At 34.9% G+C, this 24,220-nt stretch overlaps 1 protein-coding gene across 1 annotated transcript in view; it reads right to left on the minus strand.

The window, feature by feature from the left end:
- LOC150101744 (vacuolar protein sorting-associated protein 37C-like) overlaps positions 1–24,220 on the minus strand; it is a 70,924-nt gene that overhangs the window by 20,999 nt on the left and 25,705 nt on the right. The window contains exon 3 of the mRNA XM_090400889.1: positions 22,331–22,502. Within this exon, the coding sequence (XP_090257015.1) occupies positions 22,331–22,502 (172 nt within the window). The remainder of the gene's footprint in view (positions 1–22,330; positions 22,503–24,220) is intronic.

The following is a 24,220-nucleotide window of genomic DNA, read 5'->3' on the forward strand; positions in this document are numbered from 1 at the left end:
CCTAATAAGGGATTAAGTATGTGTATTTTATGACTTGTAGATCCATGTGTATGTTCACAGGCTGGTTTGCCTGTTCTGGGGGACAAAAAACCCAAGTTTCCGGATGAAAACTCTCTCCCCCCTACCTCCGGATGAATATTTCATATGGAGGGAGAGGATTTAGTCAAAAGAGACCAGATAAAGGTTCCTCACATCTTGGATGGGAATCAAACCCAATTTTTTCTAACCGAAGGGTTTTGTCTATACCAACTGCAATACGGAGGCTCTTTCCTTCACATAGTGTTTACTTATTAAGTTCAACCTCCAGCTACTCAAGAAATGCATCAACACATTCTTTTTCAATTCTTATCCATTTACTAAACATGACATTAGCGATATATAGATTTCATAATTTCTTGTTGGGTGCATGGGAATATTAAAAAAAAAAAAATTTAAATAACATATCTAACATCATTCAGAATGAACCAACAAACTGTAAGGCAAGGTTGCTGTTATAATGAAAATGAAACTCAGTCCTCCAAAGTCAAGACTAAAAAGATTATTATTATTATTAATAGTGACCTCAATCATGTTACTATCAATTATTTCTGAGGCAAGTCACTTGTTAATTGTGTACAATATACCATGATCAATATATATACACATTTACTAATCATTTATTAGTAGGAGAATAATGCACTCTCTTTTGACTAACATATGTTTTTTACTTTAAAAACTAATGTGAGATAAGATATACAGGAACTGTTTATTATGGTTACTCAGTAAGAAATCATGAGAAATGAAATTTAGAACCAATTATTATGTTAATACTAGCTAGCACGTGTACAGAATAATAGAATTAAAGTCTGTTACACTTTCTTTGTTTTCTTGTGCACAATTCTGTAATTTCCAAAGATTGGGGCTTACGTTCTCACCTTGGAATATTGTGATATCAAAGTATCTTTAAATTTAGAGTATTCCAAAGTGTCCCTAAGTATGGGAGAAGAATTTAAAAAAAATCTTTGCTTTTCCAACCAGTTTGTTTCTAAGAAGAATCAGTAACTGGAAGTCCGACCATCTCCCTATCTTTCTTAACTCTTCTACAAAACTAAAATAAGAATAAACGTCATCATTATCGTCTCCAGAGAATGATGGAATAACAAGGTGAGGATTTACAGTCCTAAAGAACTCGTTGTCATCCATCATTATGTCAGAGCTAGTAAGGTCACAATCAGTATTGTCAGTACGCATTTCTTTTACAAATTGCTAACTACCTGTTCTTTTTGCTAAAACTATCTCTATTCACAATACTTGATATTAATTATATGGATTTTATCCTGCCAACTGTGCCATTGTAAAATTTAATCTAATTATTTATTTTATTTATCTTGTCTTAACTTATTTACTTTACTTTACTTGGCATATACTTCGTTCAACTTCACTAAGTTAAGACTATCATCTGCTTTAGCAGATGGAAATGGATATGACACTGGTTAAGCGGAGAAGAGGGTGGATGTTGAACAGATATCAAAAAGTGGTATATGTAGGGGCAGAATCAAGGTGAAAACAGGTGACTAGTGGTGTGCCACAAGGCTCAGTGTAGGGACCATTGTTGTTTAATTTGTACATAAATGATATAGGAAATAACTTGAAAGGAGATATTCAGTTGTTTGCTGATGATGCAAAATTAGGTAGAGTAATACTAGTTAATCAAGACAATGTGGAGAGTTGCAGGACAATTTATATAAGCTGTCAGTATGGGCAAAAGTTAATGGGTGTCAGTTTAATGTCGAGAAATGTAAAGTTATACACATTGGGATAAATAGATTACAAGCTGTGTATCAAATTGATGGCAACGTATCCCAGGAAATAGATGAAGCTAGAGATTTAGGGGTGGTAGTAGACAGAGAAATTTAGAAGACATATCGCTAAGGTTGCCCATAAGATTACTTGGCTATTGAAGACCCCATTAATAAGTAGAGATAAGGAAGTTGTTATTCCTCTTTATAAGGTCTTGATATGCCCACATCTGGATTACTGTGCTCAAGTAAGGATCCCTGGTTTCTTGGGGATGAGGAATCGGTGAAGAAGATTCAGAGGTGAGTAACCAAGATGGTGAGTGGCCTGTGGAATGTTCCCTATGAGGATAGATTGAAGGTGTGTGGATTTCAGCAGTTGGTAGATAGGAGAAAAAAAGAGGGGATATGATTGAAACATTTAAGTTGCTTAAATGTATTTTATACATAGATGCAGGGGAAATGTTTCAGCACTTGGCTAGAGGGACCAGAACAAGGGGCCATCCCTGGAAACTGAATAAAGGTATGGCCAGCAGGGGTGTGAGGACTAGATTGTTTGCTTGGAGAATTGTGAATGAGTGGAATGAGTTACCAGAATTAGTTGTGAGTGCTCTGTCTGTTAATGGGTTTAAGGAGAAGTATGATATTGTATAATAATTTCTTCTATATTAAACAGACATCATCATCAGGGAGATAACAGTAGATTGGTGGTTAACATACAAAACAGACATGGGTCATGTAGCAGGTGTTTACTCATGTCTCAGTCACAGATGAATAAATAGGGGAACTAGAGTTCAATGAAAGCAATAGTTAGTTTTGTAATTCAAATACACTGCTACATAACTCATTCAACATCACAAAAAAGAATAGTTAATTGTGATTACTTCCCAAAACTTTGAGACAGGCATGTAATAAAAAATGGGTTTCAAAAGTTACTTCCCAAAACTTTGAGACAGACATGTAATCAGAAATGGGTTTCAAAATTTCCACTGAACATATGATCAAGTTCAAATCAATTTGGCAGAATTATGGTTTGATTCCAAAGAACTGTGTCTAGCATTATCAGATTACAGGAATTTCATGTGGTCCTGATATTTCTAGATTCTAATCTCAGCAGAACAACCATCTGACTAAAATAACAAAGTTGACACGAAGAGAGTACTTGATAAATACCAGGAAGAGAGAGTATATCCTCAGCATATGGTAGCAAATAAGACAGTTTCCAAAATATATCGGTTTCCATAAATTAAGGAACAAAGAGAAAAATCATGATAACTAAAAAAAACTGTGATGAATTTTTACGCAATTCAGTGAAAAGCAGTATAATATGAGATGTGAAAGAAATGCCCACAAAAATTGTAAAGTTTCATTCTGTAACAAATGGGTACATGAAGCCAAAAACAAAAGGTCAAAATGCTTCAATAAGGAATATGGTCCCCCCCCCCTCACAGCAATACAGTGCTCATAATGACATTTCATTTCTATAATGGTGTACCTGGTTTTCCCTTTCAGTAGTTTCCGACCATAGGTGACTTTAGGCATTGCGCAAAGTGTTCCTGGTAAGATTTTTTACAGGATAGTTCACCATTGCTCCCCCCCCCCCATTTTATCTGGGCTTGGGACCAGCATATGGCTGGGATGTATTCATGACCATATTCCATGTGTGTGTTCACGGGACCAATTTGCCTGTTCTGGGGGATGAAAAACCCGAGTTTCTGGGTGAAAAAAAATCTCCCTACCTCCATATGAGACCAGCTAAACTCACCTTCAGTCGAAAGAGATCAGATAAAGGTTCCTCACATCACTGATGAGAATTGAACCCAGGTCTTTCCAACCAAAGGGCTTCCGTCTATACTGACCAAGCTATAGAGGCTCTTATAATGGCTTTATAAATATAAATGCTTTTATATTCTTTAAAATTGATTGCATTTTTATGTATACAGGTAACCCTCGTATAATGTGGATGTTGGGTTCCACAAAAATGGCGCATTATATAAATCACGTTATGCGACTTAGATCACACAGAAAAAGTAGGGCTAGGTTCCGAAATATTTTTTTTTTTTTTTTTAAGATTATATAAACAATGACATATCCAACAAAAATATATTTTTATTTAATTCAGTTTACATGAATTAAGTTTTCTTAATTCATGTAAATTAAGAAAACATATAAACTATAAAACAAAATCCATAGTATAAAATTATAAAAAATTATAAATTGTACGTCAACTTCATTGCACATAATGTTTTAGGCAAAATAAAATAAAGTGCATATTTTAATCGCCATCACTTTCTTCAAAACTAACTTTTTGTAGATGTTCTTTATTTACGAGTGGCTGGACGTCATCATCACTTGAAATCTCTTGGATATCATTAGTATAATTCTCATTGCATACTTCGGCTGGTTTAGTTATCAAGAAGTCAGTAATAAGACCTTGCTTACCACTATGCTGCAATTTTTTATTAAGTTCATAATACGGAGCTAAACAAATATCCAATTGTCTCGTGAATTTTTCGGAGCGCTCCATTGAGAGATCATTATAAAATAACTTTCTTGCCAAGTTCAATCCTTCTGCTAATTTCTTTTTGTTTCTCAACGTGGGGCGTATGCCCCACAGGGGGGCAATTAGAAAATGTACATATACATATTTATGTTATACTTTTTCAGAACGTGACTGACTATCATGCTGGGGGGGGGGGGGGGCATCAACATCTTTGAGACGTTGAGGTGGGGGCATGATCCAAAAAAAAGTTGAGAAACACTGCTTTAAACTGAATTCTTTAACGGATTCATCACAATCCGAATCTTTGGCTGAACTTTCCCCACCATTTGGTTCGAGGTCATCTATTAGTTGTACCAGTTCCTCCTCATTTAAATTTATTTCCCCATCAATTAATTCACTATTGAAGAGATTGGAGCACTTATGAAGAAGTTCGTGAAGGTTGAGTCTCATGTGCTGATCGAAACCGAATGTATCTTCAATCTTGTTCAATTGTTACCTTGGCAGTTTACAGTGGATGGGTTTATCCCTATTAACAAATGCGCATATCGCAAAAGCGCTCTAAGTGGCCATTACTATAAAAATAATTTTTTTCACATAAAAAAAGCATTACATATTGTATGTAACTCGCCAAAAAATAAAGTCCTCAGCATGAGATTAACACTTATGATTTTTAATGCGCTTTCCTGGCAGAAAACGAAGACAATTTTCAACAATAAATACTTTGTATGGTAAACAATTGATGTACATGCATGTGAAAGTTTATTTTGGCCCTTAAAATAAATTTGCTACTTATAACTACATAAGTGATACGGGCAGATACAAATTTAATGAAGATAAAATTTGATTTTTAAGTCGCGCGTTGAAAAATATATGAAAAGATAAAGGACTACTAGAGTTTATATACTGTTTTATATTGAAACTGCGTTCAACAAGGGTTATTACAATTTGTAGATTGCATTATATAAGTACCGCATTATACGAGGGTTACCTGTACTTTATTCGAGATGTATTCAATATTATTTCTCATCTTATCTTCTTTAACAGTCGTACTCCAAGTTGTAACTGTTGCTTGAGCTAGTCTTTTCATCTTTAATCCTTCAGTCTACAATTTTATTCACCCCACCCTCTCAAGGTCATAACTATGCTACTTTCACATGTGTGTAGTTTAGATTTAGAAATTGCCTCTGGCTGGAGCCAATTCCTTTGTCTAACTAGCTGGCTTTCTCTAACACTGATCTTACAAATCTGAAATGAATTACAAAGATTAATACTGCACATATCAAAATATCTGGCTCTAATTCACTCACTAAATAACATGGAAACAATGTAAATCACATGTCTGGTTCTCCACTCGATTAAACTAGCATTTCTCGCTTAAGCTTAATGACAAAGAAAACAAATATGCTCACACAGAAATCAGACACATGGATAGACTTATTCAAACTTTAAATTAATTTAACTCAGGTTATAAACAGTATTAGACTTAACTAAAACTTTTACATGCAATTCCCCTTTCATTATATAACATTAGCTAATTCCTGAGAACTCTGCAAACAACCAGTTCACAATTACTTAGAAGTACGGCATTTCGACTTCACTACTGTTCTTTATGCTAACAAACTAAAGGATCGCAATCGTTGCCTTAAATCTCTCAATATAGGAAAGTTGTACATAAAATGTTACTTGCTACCTTGTCAGCCAGTTCAGTATACAAGATCCTAGAGATTGCGAACACGTTCTTCTACTTTCAGGTTAAAATCACACACGGGCACAATTTCACGACATCGATGATACAGCACACTCAGAGATCGTCAAGGAACTTAGTGGTGGGATTTTTGGAATAGACCGTCACTGCTGCTACGAACCTCCTATCATCGTCGAACTCCTGCTGGTGGGACGTGAATCCACGTCCTTGGAACGGCAGGACACACAGGAAACTCCTCATAGCGAGAGCCAGGAACAGAGAGCCCTTTGGCCCCTCGATTCTTCCCTTTTATTCTACTTTGACGGCTTTGGAACTTCTTTAGATCGAGTTCCCCAGATGCTATACCAGGGGTACCTCCCCCCCCCCCAATGAAATCGCTGAGTCATGGCAGGAAAACTCCGTAACTCGCTGACCTTCACGCCTTATGATAGCCTCAGGTCTACATTTTAATCCTGTCTGGACTATCTCTTTGTTTGTACAATTTTGGCGGTCAAATAACTTAGCAAATTCTAATATTTTTACAGATTACATATTGGTTGTTAAATAATTTAGTGAATTCATTCTAATAATTTTCTCTAGATTACATATTACACTCATGAAAAATTTGTTAATTTAACTACAAGTATTTTGCATTAACTTTCTTTCTCAAGTAAAATCAGTATATAAGAATTTTATACAAAATTCTTTCTATACAAGATTTTAGTGTCCAGCAGCTAAGTTGGTAATACTAACCATTGCTCCTGAAAAGCTCTCCTTAGTCCCTCAAGGTTTTGGGGAGTGAGGTTAAGGGCAGCATGCCCCTATCCCCACACTACACAGGAGAAAACATCTGAAATGGGGGCCAGGCTCCATGTCGACTGTACACAAGAACAGGGAGAGGTCAGAATTGTTCACAGACAAGTCCTGATTTGCTCTACAAAGCGATATATCAGGTGTGCTCTGATCTGGAGAGAACCAGGAACATGTTATCATCCCTCTAATCTTAAAAGGGACACTTATGATGATGATTTGTGATAATTTGGGTAAACATGTCATTGGGTGGATGCGCCAACCTGTATGTGCTTCCTAGGGGCACCATGAATACAACCAACTTATAGGGACCAGGTCCTGTGTTCCTATCCAATGTTCATTCATATGTGAGTGCAGTAAGGAAGACTGTGTATCCTTGAAAATGATAATGTGTGTCCTTATATACAGGGTGTTCGGGATAAATTTGACAGTTTCGTAAGGAAAAAGAAAATCTTCTTTGTATCTATTAAATTTAATGAATTGACAAAAAAACATTACAGGCAGAGTTAATTACAATACTATCAACAAGATTTACTCAAAATAACCACCATTAGCATCGATCACAGCTTCAATTCTGCTTCGGAACCTCGAACAAGCTGATGCTACAGTCTCCCTGGGAAGGGCCGCAAAAACTGTTTTAATTTTATCCATTAACTGGGCTTTTGTATTACTGGAAGTGCGATTGGTGTCTTTTTCAACTGCGCCCCATATAAAATAATCCATGGGGTTAAGGTCTGGGGAGTTTGGAGGCCAAACATTTGGACTGGTGAAGTCGTAGAAATTTTCAGACAACCATTTTTGACTTTTCCCAGAGGTGTGGCAAGGGGCCGAATCCTGCTGCCATACATACGGCCTACCATTGCCTACCCTTGTTATCCAGGGCTTGACTACAGTTAGCAACTCCACGAACAAAGCCCGAATTCCAATGCCAGGGTTCTTCAACACCTGTTCCTGCAGATTTGCGAGGAATTCTGCTGTACGAACGCAATCAGATCGTCTGCTAGGGATCTTTCTTCTTGCTACATCCTCGTAGTCACCATTGCAAGTCTCTAGTTCATGCCTGATTGTTTTTACTGTATTCAGGGAGCATTGGGCAGCAGTCGTAATATCCTTATTTTGATGGCGGGCACGAATCATCATGATACAAGTTATTCTCTTCCATGATTCAGGTGGGTTCCAGCTATCCATCCTTTCTGACATCTTGTATGTGAATGAAGAAGGGTCCAAACTTTTAAATGAAGAGAAGTGTGTGTTAATACATGTAACTTACGGAAAAATATAATTAATTATAAATATGTCAAATTTATCCCGAACACCCTGTAGTGAAGCTTGTGGACCAATATCTTCAAGAAGAGATTATCGTATGTATGGACTGGTCAGCCAGGTCCCCTGACTTTCATCCTATTCAGCATGTCTGGAATGCTTTAGGTAGACATGCTGAAAGTCAGAGGACCTGGCTGGCCCCCATTTCAGATGTTTTCTCCTGTGTCTGCTTTCACACAGTGAAAGCAGATACCAATGTTCCTGTAGCCCATGTGTGATCAAATCACTGATTCGGGGTAGCACTCCTGTTTCAAAACGCAGATAATCAGAGATATCTGTCATCCACTACAGTTGAAACCCATGATCCTCCTTCATTATATCTCTGGGATGCTGTTTATGACTGTTGAAATTAGTTCCACACAGATATTCCATAAAATAGTAAGTCAAAGCTGGTGAAGCTGTTGCCTCAATTTGCTTATACAACTTATTTTGTCAAATAAATGGCCAACATTTATGGTAGAATTAAATTAGTTAACAATATCCTCGAGAATATCACACTGTAAGAACTGAAAAATTTCATGAAGTGGTTTGTTGGTGAATAGGAATACTACAGCAAAGAAAATAATGATTTTTTTTCATTATCCAACAAACCTAGATCTGTACTGCACTAGGTACATTCTTGCGATACATTCACTACTGATAAATTGTGGATTCATTATGCTTGCCTCCACATATCCATGGTCTTCTCAAAGTGCAAAATAAAAGGCCAACCATTACTTTCTGTTGAGTGTAATAATTATCCAAAGTACTGTCTTGCTAAACATGTTTCTAGTCTTCTTAGAAACCTCATGGGTCACTCCAGTTCTTACATTAAAAGCAGCACCAACTTTAAAGATATAATTAAAGATCTATGTCTGTTCGATAATGTACCCAAATCAATTTAAACTTGATCATCAGTTATTTGAAACTTGTGAAACTTTAGCACATCATCTAAATCTCAACTGTTTCTGATTGCATGTCTATCTAAAAATTTGGGAAGTAATCACTTTTTTTTGGCCTGTAATAATGAATGAGTTATGTAACCCTATTTGAATTTCAAAAAACTAACCACTGTTTCCTTTAAACTCTAATAGCATTTTTCTGCTTACTCAACTGCGATATGGACATGAGTAAGTAAACACATGCCATGACTCATGTTTGTTTTGAATGCAGATCTTCTCTTCTCTCCATTATAACAAGAAAGATATATATATATATATATATATATACACACACACACACACACTATATTTTCTACACATTAATCATTATTATTATTATTACGAGAGACCTTTAAGGAGTCAGATGCTCATTGAGGGAGGCCACATATTATCCACACCAGCTGGTGTGGATTGTACATTCACACTATCTTCATTCAGACTCTAAAGGCAATTCATTCCAATCATGCACCACCCTATGAGAGAAAAATCTAATTCTCATCCCATTCTTCACTGCATTCATTTTCAATTTCCATAGATGCCCTCTTGTCCTGTCTCCATCCTGCATAATATGAAAAATTCCAGCTATTTGTATCCTATATGACCCTTTCGAAAGTTTGTAGGCCTCGAACATTAACTACATGTCTACTAAGTATGTTCCTTTGCAATGTTAATGAATTTTAATGATTTGTGAAGATATACTGTCAAGACACTTCTTATGCAGATTCCCGTAAAGCTCCAGGTAAATTACTGATAAGTACCATGAATGGTAGGAAGGTACAGAGAGAAAAAAAAGTTATTAAGATTAGATCTGAAGACATGAGAGTTAGACTTTTTAGCGAATATAAGAAGAATGTGTCTGAAAATTTGAACCTGAACTGCTAATAAATGGTAGCTGATTACTGTATTTGTAAACAAGATTAGGAAAAAAAGTGTGTATTTGTGTCTGTGTGTGGAATGGAAAGAGAATTACTGACACTAATTTTGATAAATATTAATGATGGAAATATTTACAAAAATGCATTTAACAGAAACTAAATGTCTGAGGAGAGAATTAGAAAGAGATGTCATTAATCAAACTGATTATTCTCCTCTATATAGAATAAAGAATTTTTAGTTATTTTCCTGAGATACGAGAACAACAATCCAAGATTAGATGGATTTGCGATTTGTATTTATAGTAGTTGAGAAGTAATGTCTGCAGCAAAAGAGAAAGCCAAGTTTCTTGGATGCTGGGTGATATAATTATACAAGGTAGAATTGAAGTAGAGGTTATGTTATCCCAAACAGAGAAATCTATTTTAGATGATGATGATTTATGGTTTTTTTAATGGTGCATGGACCACAAAGGTCATACTGCACCATATCAAAAGTTATAGCAGTACACAAGCTAAAACTATCACAAACATCGATGCCTGCAGCAGGATTTGAACCCACTGGTTGGAGAGTGCCACTCAGCAAACCAAGCTGGCTACTGCCTAGAGATAGGAGTGTTAACAAACCGCTATCTAGGCAAGTTCCTTCTCTATCAAGAGTTAGCAAGTAATGAAGTCTTTCTTCCCCCACTCCCCCTCCAACTCAAAAAATAACACACAAAAATGTTTACCAGCAGTGAAGCTAACAAAATCATTTAATCCATCGAAGAATGGTTTGGAAATCAGTAATAAGGAATAAGGGAGGCAGAATTAAATATTCCAGAAGTTTTGATAAGTAGCACAATGCAAGATTTATAAAATAAAAAGTTGCATGCCAAGGGAAACTGTTATCAACATATTACAGATTGGATTTGCAATCAACTGAAGAAAGCTACTGATGTAGAGCAAAAAAAGTAAATGAAGAAATATACACCTAATTCTCTTTTTATGCAGCTTTTTTTTTACATAATTTCGAAATAACACAGTTCAGAAAACAAAAGCAATTCTATTTTTACATTGTATATTTTGATTTCACATGGTTCAAATGGTGCATATTTTTAAAATTTCTGTTTGAATTCAGTTCTGTTAAAAAGAGTATTTCCATTATACAGCAATCCCTCGATTAATGAGACTAATGCAATCTTTAAAACAGGCACATTAATCGAAAATGCACTAATTGAATATAATAACCTATGGGAAAAAAGTATAATTCATTCCTCAAATTTCTTTTTTGATCCTTTGTAATTTTTTTTTACAAAAGGATTAGGGTATGTCTCAAGGCCTAGTTAAAGGAAAACCATGAAGCTGAAAGATAATACAACATATTCAGAATATAAATTTATAATTCTACTTCTTAACAATGAATTGAGCTAACGTAGTTTAACAGGCATTCTGTTTCTTTTTTCATATACAACTGGTGGTATGGCCCTATTTTCTGTTCTACTACTGCAAATTTTACTGCTTCTCTCTTCATCAAGGTCAGCCTCTAAGCATTGCTGCTTAAAAACTTCGAATGTACGAAAAATATTTTCAAATTGTTTCTGTGAAATCTCTTTGGGCTTGACAGTGATTAAATATTCTTCAGGATCTTCCCTCTGTGCATCTAAATTTAGCAGGTTCAAAGTCACTCAATTTCTCAGAATGAGATTTAATCAACTTAGATTCATTTGAAAAGCCTCTAAAAATTATCTGCACAATGTGGAAGAATGTGCTTCCAAACAGCTCACATATTACTAGCAGTAATTTCACTTGACTTGGTGACTTTATAACCAGGCTGAAATTTCTCTGATTTGGCCATTCACTTGCAAAAAAAAGGCAAGTTTTATCAACATTAAATATTTGTTGGTCACAAATAGCCCCCTTCTTCCACAATTTTCTTCAAATCTCTGGATAATTTGTGGCCACCTCCTTAATCTGTACTTGCAGCTTCACCTGTGATCAGGGCATTATATAGGCTATTTCTGTTTTTGAAACGCCTCAAACCACCCAGCACTAGCGTGGAATTCTTCTTTTCCATCATTGATAGTCCTTCCTTTCAAAGTTGCAAAGAGACTCAAAGCTTTTGATTTAATAAGGTCAGTGCTTAACAGGATCCGTTTTTGGTTACAATCTTTGATCCATGTAGAAAGAAGTCTCTCTTCAATCATTACAATACTTTGATTTCGAGAGGCCTGCATGCATGATGAACTTGAAGCAGCCTTACCTTTCTCTTTGCATTCAGCAACTTTGCTTAAAATTGCTCTTATAGTTGATTCACCCATTTTTGTCTTCTTGTCCTGTCTTTGATATGGACTTGCCTTGTTCATTTTTCTTTATTATTTCAAGTTTTTCTTCCAATGAGATTACTTTTAGAATCATTTTCCCACTTCCACTTTTTTGCTCACTAATTCTTTTACTCCTGATGAAAGGTTGGGAAAATACTTTAAAATAAAAAAAAAATAAGGAAAACACAATTACAAAGGAGGCACGAGATGTGATCAGCAAAATGCCATGAAATTAGCAGACCACATAAATTTTGGGGTAAATTTGGAATACAGCGTACATGGAAATAGCATTAGTGTGCCATTAAAAAATAACATTGTAAAATTACTAGTAACTAGTAACTTAATGGTTGCACCTGTTTGGAAAACTCGTTCACAGAGTATATAAGTTCTTTTCGCTATACACTTTGGTATTAGGTCTAGCTACTCACTGATGAAGCCTCAAAAAAGGCTGAAACCGGTCTGGGTAGTGACCTCACTCCATAATGTAATAACAGCATACATTTCCTAGAAAATGTGTTTTTACATTATGGAAAATACCTAAGAATAACGATCTGAACTTTCCCCACCTTTGCAACGAGTCGTCCGGTATTGTACTACGTACTAGGGTCACTTGCATTAGCTCACGCTAAGTGTTCGCCGATACTTTATAGTTTACTATATTTGGCAAGAAACTCTCTGATTCCAATCTTTGAGTTTCTTATTCGGTTTTAAAACTATGTGGGATTTAACATCCCCTTAATTTAAGTAACCTTGTAAAATGTTTTAAATCAGTAACTAAATTATTTCATCCTGGTGAGTGATTTTTTAAAAAATAGTTAGCCATAAAATATGTATAGATAGAAAAATTTTAAAATCTGTAAAATCTATTTTTAAGATGTATATAGGTGCACTAATCGAATTTGAGTATAGAAAAGAAATGATGCACTAATTGGAGGCACATTAATCGAGGGATTACTGTAATTATCATTTCCTAGTATGGCACATGTACTTAAACTTGAATTTTGGGGAACCTCTTGATGTTTTAAATATCAGGGATTACTCTATGCTACAGAATATAGACAAATGCCAAGTAGAACTTATATAGCAAAATCACAAAAAAAGTGTTGGTGTCTTTAAAGCAGCTAAGGATCGTGTAATCTATTATTTTGCAGCAATGCTTCAAGATATCATTTATTAAAACCATTACTCATTAATTGATCCCTAAGACCACGGGCAATGAAAGGAGTGGATTTTAACATGTTACCAGTGCACTGGAAGGCAAATAAAAAAGGTTAGGTTACAAAAGAAATTTTTAATGAATGATTCCATCAATGTTTTGTTCCAGAAGTTAAATGCCATTTGATGGGAAAAAAATCTGGACTTTAAAGTTTTATTGATTACAGACAATGTGCCTGTCCATCCTGTTTTAGACTAACACCCGAATGTGGAATTTTGTTTTCTGCCACCTAATACAATCACTAGACCAGGGTGTGATCACTACCTTCAAAACTTACCACATAAAAAGGACATTCCGATACACTTTGGATAAACTAGATAAGGATAATTTACTGACAGTTATTGATATGAGGAAGAAATTTTCCATTCTGGATTGCATCAAACTTGCTAAGTTGGCATTATCAGAATTGAAACCATCAACTTTAAATGCATGCTGGAAAGCTACTTGGCCAGAATGTGTGAGAAAGAAAAATCCTGTATCTTTGCATATAACTGCATGTGCTAATACCATCAGATTAGCACATGCAGTTGGTGGAGAAGGATTTCATGATTTTTTGTCCACAGATATTGATATTGATGGTTGACAAGGCTGTTAGTGATGACAAAATCATAGAAGCTGTCCTTGAGAATCTCGATGAAAAAGAAAAAAGTGACGATGATGAAGACATTCTACTCATTGCAGGATTAATTAAGAAGGGCTTCAAATGTTTAGTAAATTTGCAAAGTCATTACACATGATCCAAATACTGAATGAGCTGAACAGTTTAAACATGAACTGAAGTCATGTATGGTGCAATATGAAGAATTATACAAAGATCTAGTCAAAACAGGATTTCAACGATTATTACAGAATTCGTAGTAAAAAAGAAAAATCAACCTTCAGAATTATTGGAAATTATTGATAATTTGGTTCCTTTTACTGAAGAAAACGTTTCATCATTGCGGTATGAACAGGATGGCCAAAGTGTTTCAAGTGATGGAGTGATTTAATTCCAGTCTCACACAAAAGAATGCACAAAGTCAGACTACTGTCAGAAAGTGACAGCAAATAAAATTTAACTAATAACCATATGTGCAGATTTATTTGGACCTTTTTGAATTTCTGTTTTATTAGTGACACACTATTTCTTTAAGAGATGCACATACATATATGTGTGTTGTTTGAAAATAACTTATTGTTTGTATTGGGTTTTAACATCTGGAACCCCTTGTACAATTTTCCTCAATCTGTTACCTGTCAAGACTCCAACATTGTCAAGTCTTATATTTCTATCTTCTAAGGCACTTTTTCCACTATCAATCCCCCTATATCTTGGTCTTCCTCTGGATCTTTTTCCTGCCGAAATGGCAGAGAACACTTGTTTTGCTAGTCTTTCCTCTCCCATTCTGACCATACTGCCTGAGATTAGCTCTGCTAATCTGGAACCATTCTTCTATTTTTTTCATATGCACTGTATTCTTTTTTTACATGGTTTTCATTTACACAATTATTTTTGGAACCAGTCTACTGTGTAAATGGAGAATTGGGTATGTGTATGTATATATATATATATATATATATATTCAAGATACAAAGTAATTTTATATAAACTTGATTTTTAATCCTATTTTCCAAGTGAGCAAACAGACAAGTAAGTCAAGTGTGTGTCTGCACGTAGTGCGAGTCTGAGGCAACGCATGGTAGTGCCACTCTAGGCAACTCGTGGTAAAGGTGAATTAAGCTCTGATCACTTTCCTTAGTATTTTTCCCTTAATGTAAAGCACATCCCCTTGCGGAGATATATGATGCTATGCATTGAAGGCAATGGTTACCACCCATACCGGTTTCGACCTTTATTGAGGTCTCGTCAGTGGGAGCCAGACCAGACAATGCTAAGGTTGAAGTAATGCAGAGCTTATATGAATTTTACCTAAACAAGTTGCCACAAGGTGCTTTGACCTTATTAAATAAAATCTCAGGATGAGAGATAGATGTAGAAAGTTTTTTAACTTGGGTATATTATATATTCAAGATACCAAGTAATTTTATATAAACTTGGTTTTTAATCCTATTTTCCAAGTGAGCAAACAGATAAGTAAGTCAAGTTTGCACCTGCACGTAGTGCAAGTCTGAGGCAACTCATGGTAGTGCCACTCTAGGCAACTCGTGGTAAAGGTGAATTAAGCTCTGATCACTTTCCTTAGTATTTTTCTCTTAATGTAAAGCACATCCCCTTGCAGAGATGTATGATGCTATGCATTAAAGGCAATGGTCACTACTCATACCGGTTTTTTATTGACGAGACCTCAATAAAGGTCGAAACCGGTATGGGTAGTGACCATTGCCTTTAATGTATAGCATCATACATCTCCGCAAGGGGATGTGCTTTATGTTAAGAGAAAAATACTAAGGAAAGTGATCAGATCCTAATCCACCTTTACCACAAGTTGCCTCAGACATGGACTACGTGCAAACTTAATTTACTTGTCTGTTTGCTCACTTGGAAAATAGGATTAAAAACCAAGTTTATATAAAATTACTTGGTATCTTGAATACATAATATATCCAAGTTAAAAAAATTTCTACATATATATATATATAAAATTAAAAGAATGAAGAAATGGAGCCTCGAGGCTTACACCTCCTGCATTTCAGGATAAAACTCCATCTATAGAGAAAGAAAGGGAACTGAACTGTAAGTCTTTCCAAAAATTAAAGGCAGGTGGGAGATTACTTAAACGACTATTTTTGCTAAACCTCAAATGCTTCAGAGATCTCATGGGCAACCACTTAAGTATTTCAAGATTTCTTCATAGAAAATCTAAACATAAAGAATTTTCCTAAAACTTGGGTTAAAGTTACCTGAAGAAAAACTTTTTCATATCTAGAGATATGGGCATTATCAAACCCCTATCTTCAGACAGAATTTCTTTTCTGCATGTAAAGATCACAAGTATGAAGAAAAGATTTTTTTTTTAAAAAATAAACCCATACTAGCAATTGTTTTATTTACCAAGTGAATGTTATTTCCAAACAGCATAGAAGATGCCTATTAATGGATTAAAGTTAATGGATTAGTGGGATGTGTGGTTTTCCTGGTTGATCACAACTTTTATTTGTAAATAATTTTTTTTTTTTTTTAATCTTAGTCTGTAAATTTTCAGATACAGTTTAAAATATGCTATATTAAAAATCCCATTAATTTAAGTGTTTACATAATTTATTTAATTTCAATATAATATGCATAATATTTTGCCAGATGCTGTATATTTCAACATGCCAATGCATAATGGTAGATGAAATCAGTTAATGTGTCACTGCAGACAGAGAAATCCTCTCCTGATTTTCATCCAACTTAATTGTCCACTGAAAAAATATGGTTGTCTATATTATATCAACTACTCCACAATTTGGTACTTAGGGATTGCATATGAAGGTTCATCTCTCATGATAATATACGCCATATCAATAAGGGATGGAAGTAAGGAATAGTAGTGGGCTGCTGAGTTATGTTTTGTTTAAGTGGGCTAGAACCTAAAAATTTTGAGAAACACTGGACTAGAGCAATGTTTCTAGCTTTTCTTAACATTCTAATGGTTGATGGTGTTACATGTTGTCCAAGATAATTTTGGGATCAAGTCGTCTTGATTTCTCATACTGCCTTGGAAGACAATTCTCCAGACTTCTGCTACTATCCATAGGAATATTTTTCTAAATGAAAATTTGCATTTGCTTTTGACAGGCAGCACTCCTGTGTTTATGAAATACAAATGGTGCTGCTGTTGTCATCACTGATTTAAAAATAGCCACTTGCAGGAAAAAGAAACAAGTTCACTTTAGTTCATCATGATGGTAAGATGTTTATAGATGATTCTTTTCAGCATGGTGAAGAAATCAAAGTGATGTGGACATTTTTGGTGATGATTCAAGTGATGAACAAGAAGAAGAAACTCATTTCGGAGTGACAGCGACTTCGAGCAAAATTGTGAAAGCAAAGTTTTGCTTTCACAATTTTTCTTAGCCTTTTCTCATGCATGCTTTGAACTGTGAATGTAGTTTTATGTTCCTTTTCACCGATGGTACTACAACTTTAGTTCAATATCTGGAATTTGATCCCTTGTCCAGACCATCTGAATTATGCAGTGTAGTCATGTAAAAATTTTATTTCTCCATATTTGAGCATTTCTGGTCAAAATCATCTAATCTAGCTGCCTTTCCACATTTCAGGTTTTTGATGTTGTTCTCCTAGTACTGTTACTGGTTGTTTATTTTAGCAATCGTTCAAAGTAATTACTCCAGCCATCTAAAGTATCTTCAGTTTTAATGTCACCTTTATCATCTCTGATTCCTTTTACAGTACGTTTTCCTCCATCTCTAATATTTTTCCATGGCCTCCAGGATATTTTACTGCATTCCTGATATTTATTTCTATATTATTGCCAAATTCTTCTAATGAACTTTTGTTTAACCAGTTTTCACCATAAAACTTTCTTCTATTTTTCTCTGTATTCTCTCAGAGCATAAGCTGATTTGGACTACTTCAAGATATGGGCTAGTAATAACTAGTCCATATCCTGAACAGAAATCCAACAGGTACTTAATATTATTATTAGTTTTGCTCTTTTCTCCAAAATTTCCCAAAACATTTCTATATGTCTGGTAATCATTTCCATCTGTTTAGAAATCAGATCTAAACAGATCTCCAACAAAAACCAACTTTTCTTTTTTCTTTGTCAGCTGCCTTCCCTAATTCCTCCATTTTTTCCTTAGTAGAACCTCCTATGGGATCACAGTCTCCATTCCGATATTTGCCCACATCACTCTACTTGGTATTGCCTGCCATTCAAGATGATTATCTTGTATTTAGTGTTGAATATCATAGCCTCTCTTTCTTTTCCTCGATGGTTACTGCCAATATAACACTTTGTATTTGTTGCTTAGAAAAATCTCACCTGTTTTTTTCTTTGTTATTTCAGTAACACTTATTAATTATGTAATTCTTCTGCCCATTCCATTTTTTCCCCCATTGATGTTTCTTGTCAATCTTGAGAACTCTGCTGATGCTGAGCTGGGATTTCCTTCAGTAGCTGACTTTTCACTGTTCACCTTACTTCTCTGATGAAAACAACGAAAGTGGGTTTGTTTAATGGGGGTGACACCCTAGCCAACATGAAATTCTGTCATGCTGGACCATCACATTATATTAGTTCAAGCCAATAAGAATACAATTTGGTCAGCTAAATCCTAAACTTCTAGTCCATCCTTATTCATTCATTATCCCCAGGTAGATACCTGCTAATGAGGTATGCTGTAGAATCCAAGGACAGGGCATCAGGTCAGAATCCCTAGTCATCTCTCTGTTTTAAAAGGCCATGTGAATATCTCTTCCCAGTTATCTAACTTAAGCACCCTAAGAAAATTTTTTCCAGTGCTTAATTTTAATGGAATCTGTGACATAGTAATCAAATGAGAAAACACTTTGGACACACTAAATAACTAATATTAAATATTATTATTAGTTATTCTATACTGAAACTAACAGTATAATCATCATCACTGTAAGTACAGAATGCAAGACAAATATAATAATCCATTAACCACTGCAAGTACTACACACCAGAAGGATAATATCCAATATATAATGAATCATTTTTATATTTACACTGGATGAAAATCTCTCAAACTTTTGAGAGATAGAGGCTATCATTCTGATTCAAATCAGGTGGATGTAACAGGGCTCCAGATCTTTCTTTGAAGAGATTCATATTTAAAACTGCTTCCATGGTAAGCCTCATTCCAAAGGAATGAAACTAATCTTGAATTCAATGTTGTGCAGGATCAAACTTTTGAGGTTTAAAGTATTCGACGTATGAATGTAGTATTGATGCTCATAAATTCATTTTTCCACAGGACAGCCTAATTTGTGAATTAAAATGAATACATTAAAATTAGTTAATTAGAATTAAGAAATGTGTGCACACAAATTCATAGTAAGAGAAGACACAAGAGATAGCAAAACCTTATTAACTATGTTACTGTTGACACTGATATTTTCACATTTCAGGATACAAGAGTATATAGGAGATTTGAAATAGGAAGTGATCATTTAGTTTCTAAGGAGGTTAAAAATGAATATCGTGCTTAAAAGCAAAATGTGTAAGGTTTTATAAAATTCATCAGCTGTAAGCGGTAAATTGTGGGCTTGACTACATAAATATAAACAGTATTCAAGAAAATAGAAGCATTTTAAAACAAGAACAAAAGATTTGATTCTCAATGTCAACCTTAGAAGAACACATTGATTAATTCAGTCAGGGAGGCACACAGTGAAGTTCTATGAAAGAAGAGATAGATTCAAACTTCATGGTAGCCTCAGAGAGTTAAAGAAGCAGTTCTGGGGTGGGGGGAAATCATTGTGAAAGCACAGCAGTACATTCTTACTAAAGTAATTAAATAAAAGTCATAGAAAGACTTTGGTAAGAATATAGAAAATAAATATCAGGAAGTAAAAATATTCTGGCAGCTATTGAAAATGCTTAGAAATAGAGGAAGAAGTACAGAATAAAAGAAATCTGTTTAACAAGCAGTGACAGAATAGTGGCAGAAAATATTCAAGAGAAATGCAATCAGGAGTACTCATCACTCTAGCTACAAAAGCCATCAGAAAGCTGACTTCCAGATGACTAAAGTAGGTCTATCTACTATCCATACAATATATACCCATCTATACAATAAACACACACACACATAAAATAAAAATAAATAAATAAATAAATACAGGGAGTATGTGAAGCCATTTAGTCCTAACTAACTATATGAAAAGTGTTGGAAGCTAATCTCCACTATCTAACACTATTTATATTATTGTCTGAAACAGTGCAAGTTCCACAGTTGATTTTTCTTGAGTTGCAAGGTCTGGGTTCACAGGAAAATAAAGTGAATATGAGAATTATACACTAGAAGAATATTTCTACTGAATGCTTTAGGTAAGATTTATGCAAGCATACTTGAGAAGAAGCTAACACAAAATATGGAAGAGAAACTTGGAGAAGTAAAAGCAGAGTATACTGCACAAATAAGAGCTATCAAGAGATCATATTTTCCCTTTAAGACAGTGTTCAGAAATCATGGGGAATATAGCAAGGAACTATTCCTTGCTATATTCCCCATGAATAGCTAAATAAATCCTGAAATTCAGCAATAAAGACAAAAACTGGGAAAACAGACAGTGCCATGGAAAATACCTGCTTCCTCAATGGAGAATGTACAAGATGAGCAATTATTAGTAAAGAAGGCAAATTACATGGAGGACAAGAAAATAAGCAAACCTAGTGTAGTGGGGAGGATCAATCAACCTGATAAATATATAAAGAATAAGGGCAAAATTAGCCAAAACATTAAACTAGTAACATACAAGACCATGTTCAAATCAATTTTAACTTATGGATTTAAAGTTAAGTTAGAAACAAAACAGCTGTTCAAAGATGAAGTAGATATGAGTTGAAAAATTGGAAAGTAACAGATGGCAAAATCATATTAAAATGAAGATATTAGGAAGAAACTTGATATTGTTGGCATTCAAGAATGTGTGAGCATAGCTAATCTTGAGGTGTATGATCATGAACATAATGGGAGAAGAAAAGTTAGCAAAACAGGTGTTTGATGCCAGGATGACAGAAAAAATATCAAGATGAAGACTAAGCTCTAGATAGACTAAAGCAGTTAAAAGTGAATTAGGAAACAAAATATAAAATTGACAATACTGGAGTCCTGACAAATGAGACTAATCTGTCGGAAAATTATTGACAGGAAGTTAGTAATAAGAATATAAACTTAATCACATTGTACTATCACAGTATACTTTATACTTTCTTGAAGATATATATATATATATATATATATATATATATATATATAAAAAAAAAAAAAAATCAGCTAACGCCTTTTTATTCCCGTATATGGGGAGTAGGCGAGGCCATTTAGCCCTATCTAACTTTTGGAGACTGAGTGGGCAGTTCAATCTCCACTGGTACCAATCAGAGATAGATGGCCCAAGGCTATCACTAATTAAGCAGTACACAGTGAAGAGAGACGGCTCAAATGTGGCGCCATCTCGTGGTCCCTAACCCTAACACAATATATTTAATGTCTGAAATAATGTGGGTTCTACGGTCGATTTTCTTGAGTTTCCGGGACGAAAAACCCACTTGCCTGTGCCAGAGATCGACTAACTCGGGAACCGGTTGAAAAAAGGCTTAGAAAAATTTCCTCTAGTCGCTGACTAGACTCGAAACCAAGTCTTCTTTCGTATATATATATATATATGTGTGTGTGTGTGTGTTAAAGATACCAAGCTATATATCAGGAATTTGATGCTGAAAAGTTAGTTATTTTTGATTTTTATGGTGCAAAGACAAAGGTCATACTGTGCTAGGACACAGGTTTACAGCAGTACATATGGTAAAAGGTTAAATCACAAGCATCCATGCCCCTGGTGGGATTCGAACCAGCAGTCTCTTGGCTGGAGAGCTGATATGCTAACCACTTGGTCAACCAGGTCGGCGATGTTAAAAAATTCAGCTCCTTGATGTAATTTTAGCTGATGACGAGTAACAAGACACATAAGTTATCAATTCACATTATGTTTAATTTATCTGTAAAACATTTATTTAGTAATAACTTAAAAAAGTTTATTACAGATAAAAAAAATCTGATATTAGAAAATAAGTTTTTTTTACCAAGCACAATTGTTTATTACTTATTCTTTGATATATGATTTTCTATATAACAATGCAAGAAGACAACTATCTACAAACTAGATAATCCATACATCCAAGAAAAATATTGTGACAATACTGACATTTTAATTCAAACCAAATTTTTAATTTGGTTTGAATTAAAACATTTAAATATTATATGTAACAGGTCATCAAAAGACTGCCTACCTAGCTTTAATTTATTTTCTTCTAATTCCTGTTTGAGTCTTCTAGCCTGTTCATACAAATTTTGCACTTGCTGTTTTGCAGTTTCAAGGGAAGGCTGCTGAGACAAATTGAATTCTGCTAAACTTTTATTAGTGACTAGTAACATTTCTCGCTCTGCTTCGAGATTTTTTATCTAATAAAATGAAAATGGAACTGGTTACTGCAAACTTCAGCATACAATTAATTAAAAAAAAAAAAAAACTGAAAGTATAAAATGCTTCCAAAAACTGTTTACTTGATTGGGATCATATCAGAATAAGTATCACAATACTTATTCCACTACTGCATCTCAATATATGTCATAAAAAATATTCTGTGCCTGACTAAGGAGACAGAAAGGACCATCATCTTCTGATATACAACTTTGAACGAAAAATAGAAGGTAAATAATGACAGATGAACAATTTTTATTATTGTGCAAATGTAGCGTAACACTTGAAGTTTCAATACAGATAGTTAAAGTTTGATATGACTGCCTCCAGTAATTCTGCAGATGTCCCATCTGTAATCAATTTCCTGTACGGCAGAGAATATCTGGCTTAACTTCAGCAATGGTGGCAGTAATTCTGGAATGCAGCTCATCCAAATTGGCTAGTAGTGGTGGTACAAACACTCAATCTTTTGCAAAGCCCCACAAGAAAAATCTAATGGTGTAAGGTCAGGGGAAGGTGACGACGACTACAGGTGTCCCTCTACCAATCCATCTGCACGAAAATGGGTGTCATGGTACAACCTTTTGTCTGTCAGGTTATGAGGAGGTGCTCTATCTTGCTGGAAATCATCTAATTGGGGTGTTAGGTATTGGTAGCAGACACACACACACACACACACACTACCAGTAACTCAACTGGTGGTGGTAGTGGTGTATGATCACAACTGCAGAATTTGGGGAAGCGAATATCCACATGCACTATGATGTCATGTGGATTTTCGCTTCTCAAAATTCTGCAGTTGTGAGTGTTTACTTGCCCACTTAAGTGAAAAGTGCACTCATCACTGAAAATGACTGTCTCAAAAAAGTCCTCATTTTGTTCTATCCTACTGATTATTTCCGTACAGAAATCCTGGCATATCTTCTTATTGTCTTTCTTCGTAAAATTGTATAAGGGTAAATTTGTAGCGCCTTAAATGTCGACAATGTCATAAAACAAACCACACAGCCACACGTGGAATTCTAATTTGACAAAATCCCATCTGGTTGATTTCCAGGGCCTCTATGGAAACTATCCCGAACCTTTCACAACAGCATTGGTAGCACAAGCCTTCCTGTTGACCTTGGATGACGCACAGACCAGCGTGTTTCTATAAAATTCTTGTGCCATGTGTAGATCATGTGCTTACTAAGAGGTTCTTTGCTGTATTGCATGCAGATTTTCCCCTGAACTTGTGTTGCAGATCTCGTTTTCTCAAACCAAAACATACAATGTGCTTGCTTTGCACCATCGAGAGTCACCATTTTCAAATGGTGTGACATATCACGCCATCTAGTGTTGTCATTTGGTAATAAAGTTGCATGACCAAAAATTGATGTGTTTCACTACATTATGACACTCATTCAGCTTTTGTACATCATCTGAGTTAGTCTCTCTTCTCCTGCAAAGTTGTATACACCCTTTTGATGTGATGTGTTACATCACATAAAAAAAAACATAAAAAACAAAGAAAAAAAAATATATATAATATTTTTTGGGCACCAGTGATAATAATTAATTAAATTATACATCAAGTATTGGAAATGGATTTGTAAGAGCTGTTTGTGTGTGTGTGGGGGGGGGGGGGGGGGTCCTTAAAAAAGTTCTTACATAAAGGACTGAAAAATCCTTTATGTAAGAATGCTATTTGAAAACTAGA

Source organism: Typopeltis vanoorti, chromosome 11 (genome assembly GCF_054136105.1).
Source record: "Typopeltis vanoorti isolate ZY-2024b chromosome 11, IOZ_Tvanoo_1.0, whole genome shotgun sequence".
Lineage (NCBI taxonomy): Eukaryota > Metazoa > Arthropoda > Arachnida > Uropygi > Thelyphonidae > Typopeltis > Typopeltis vanoorti.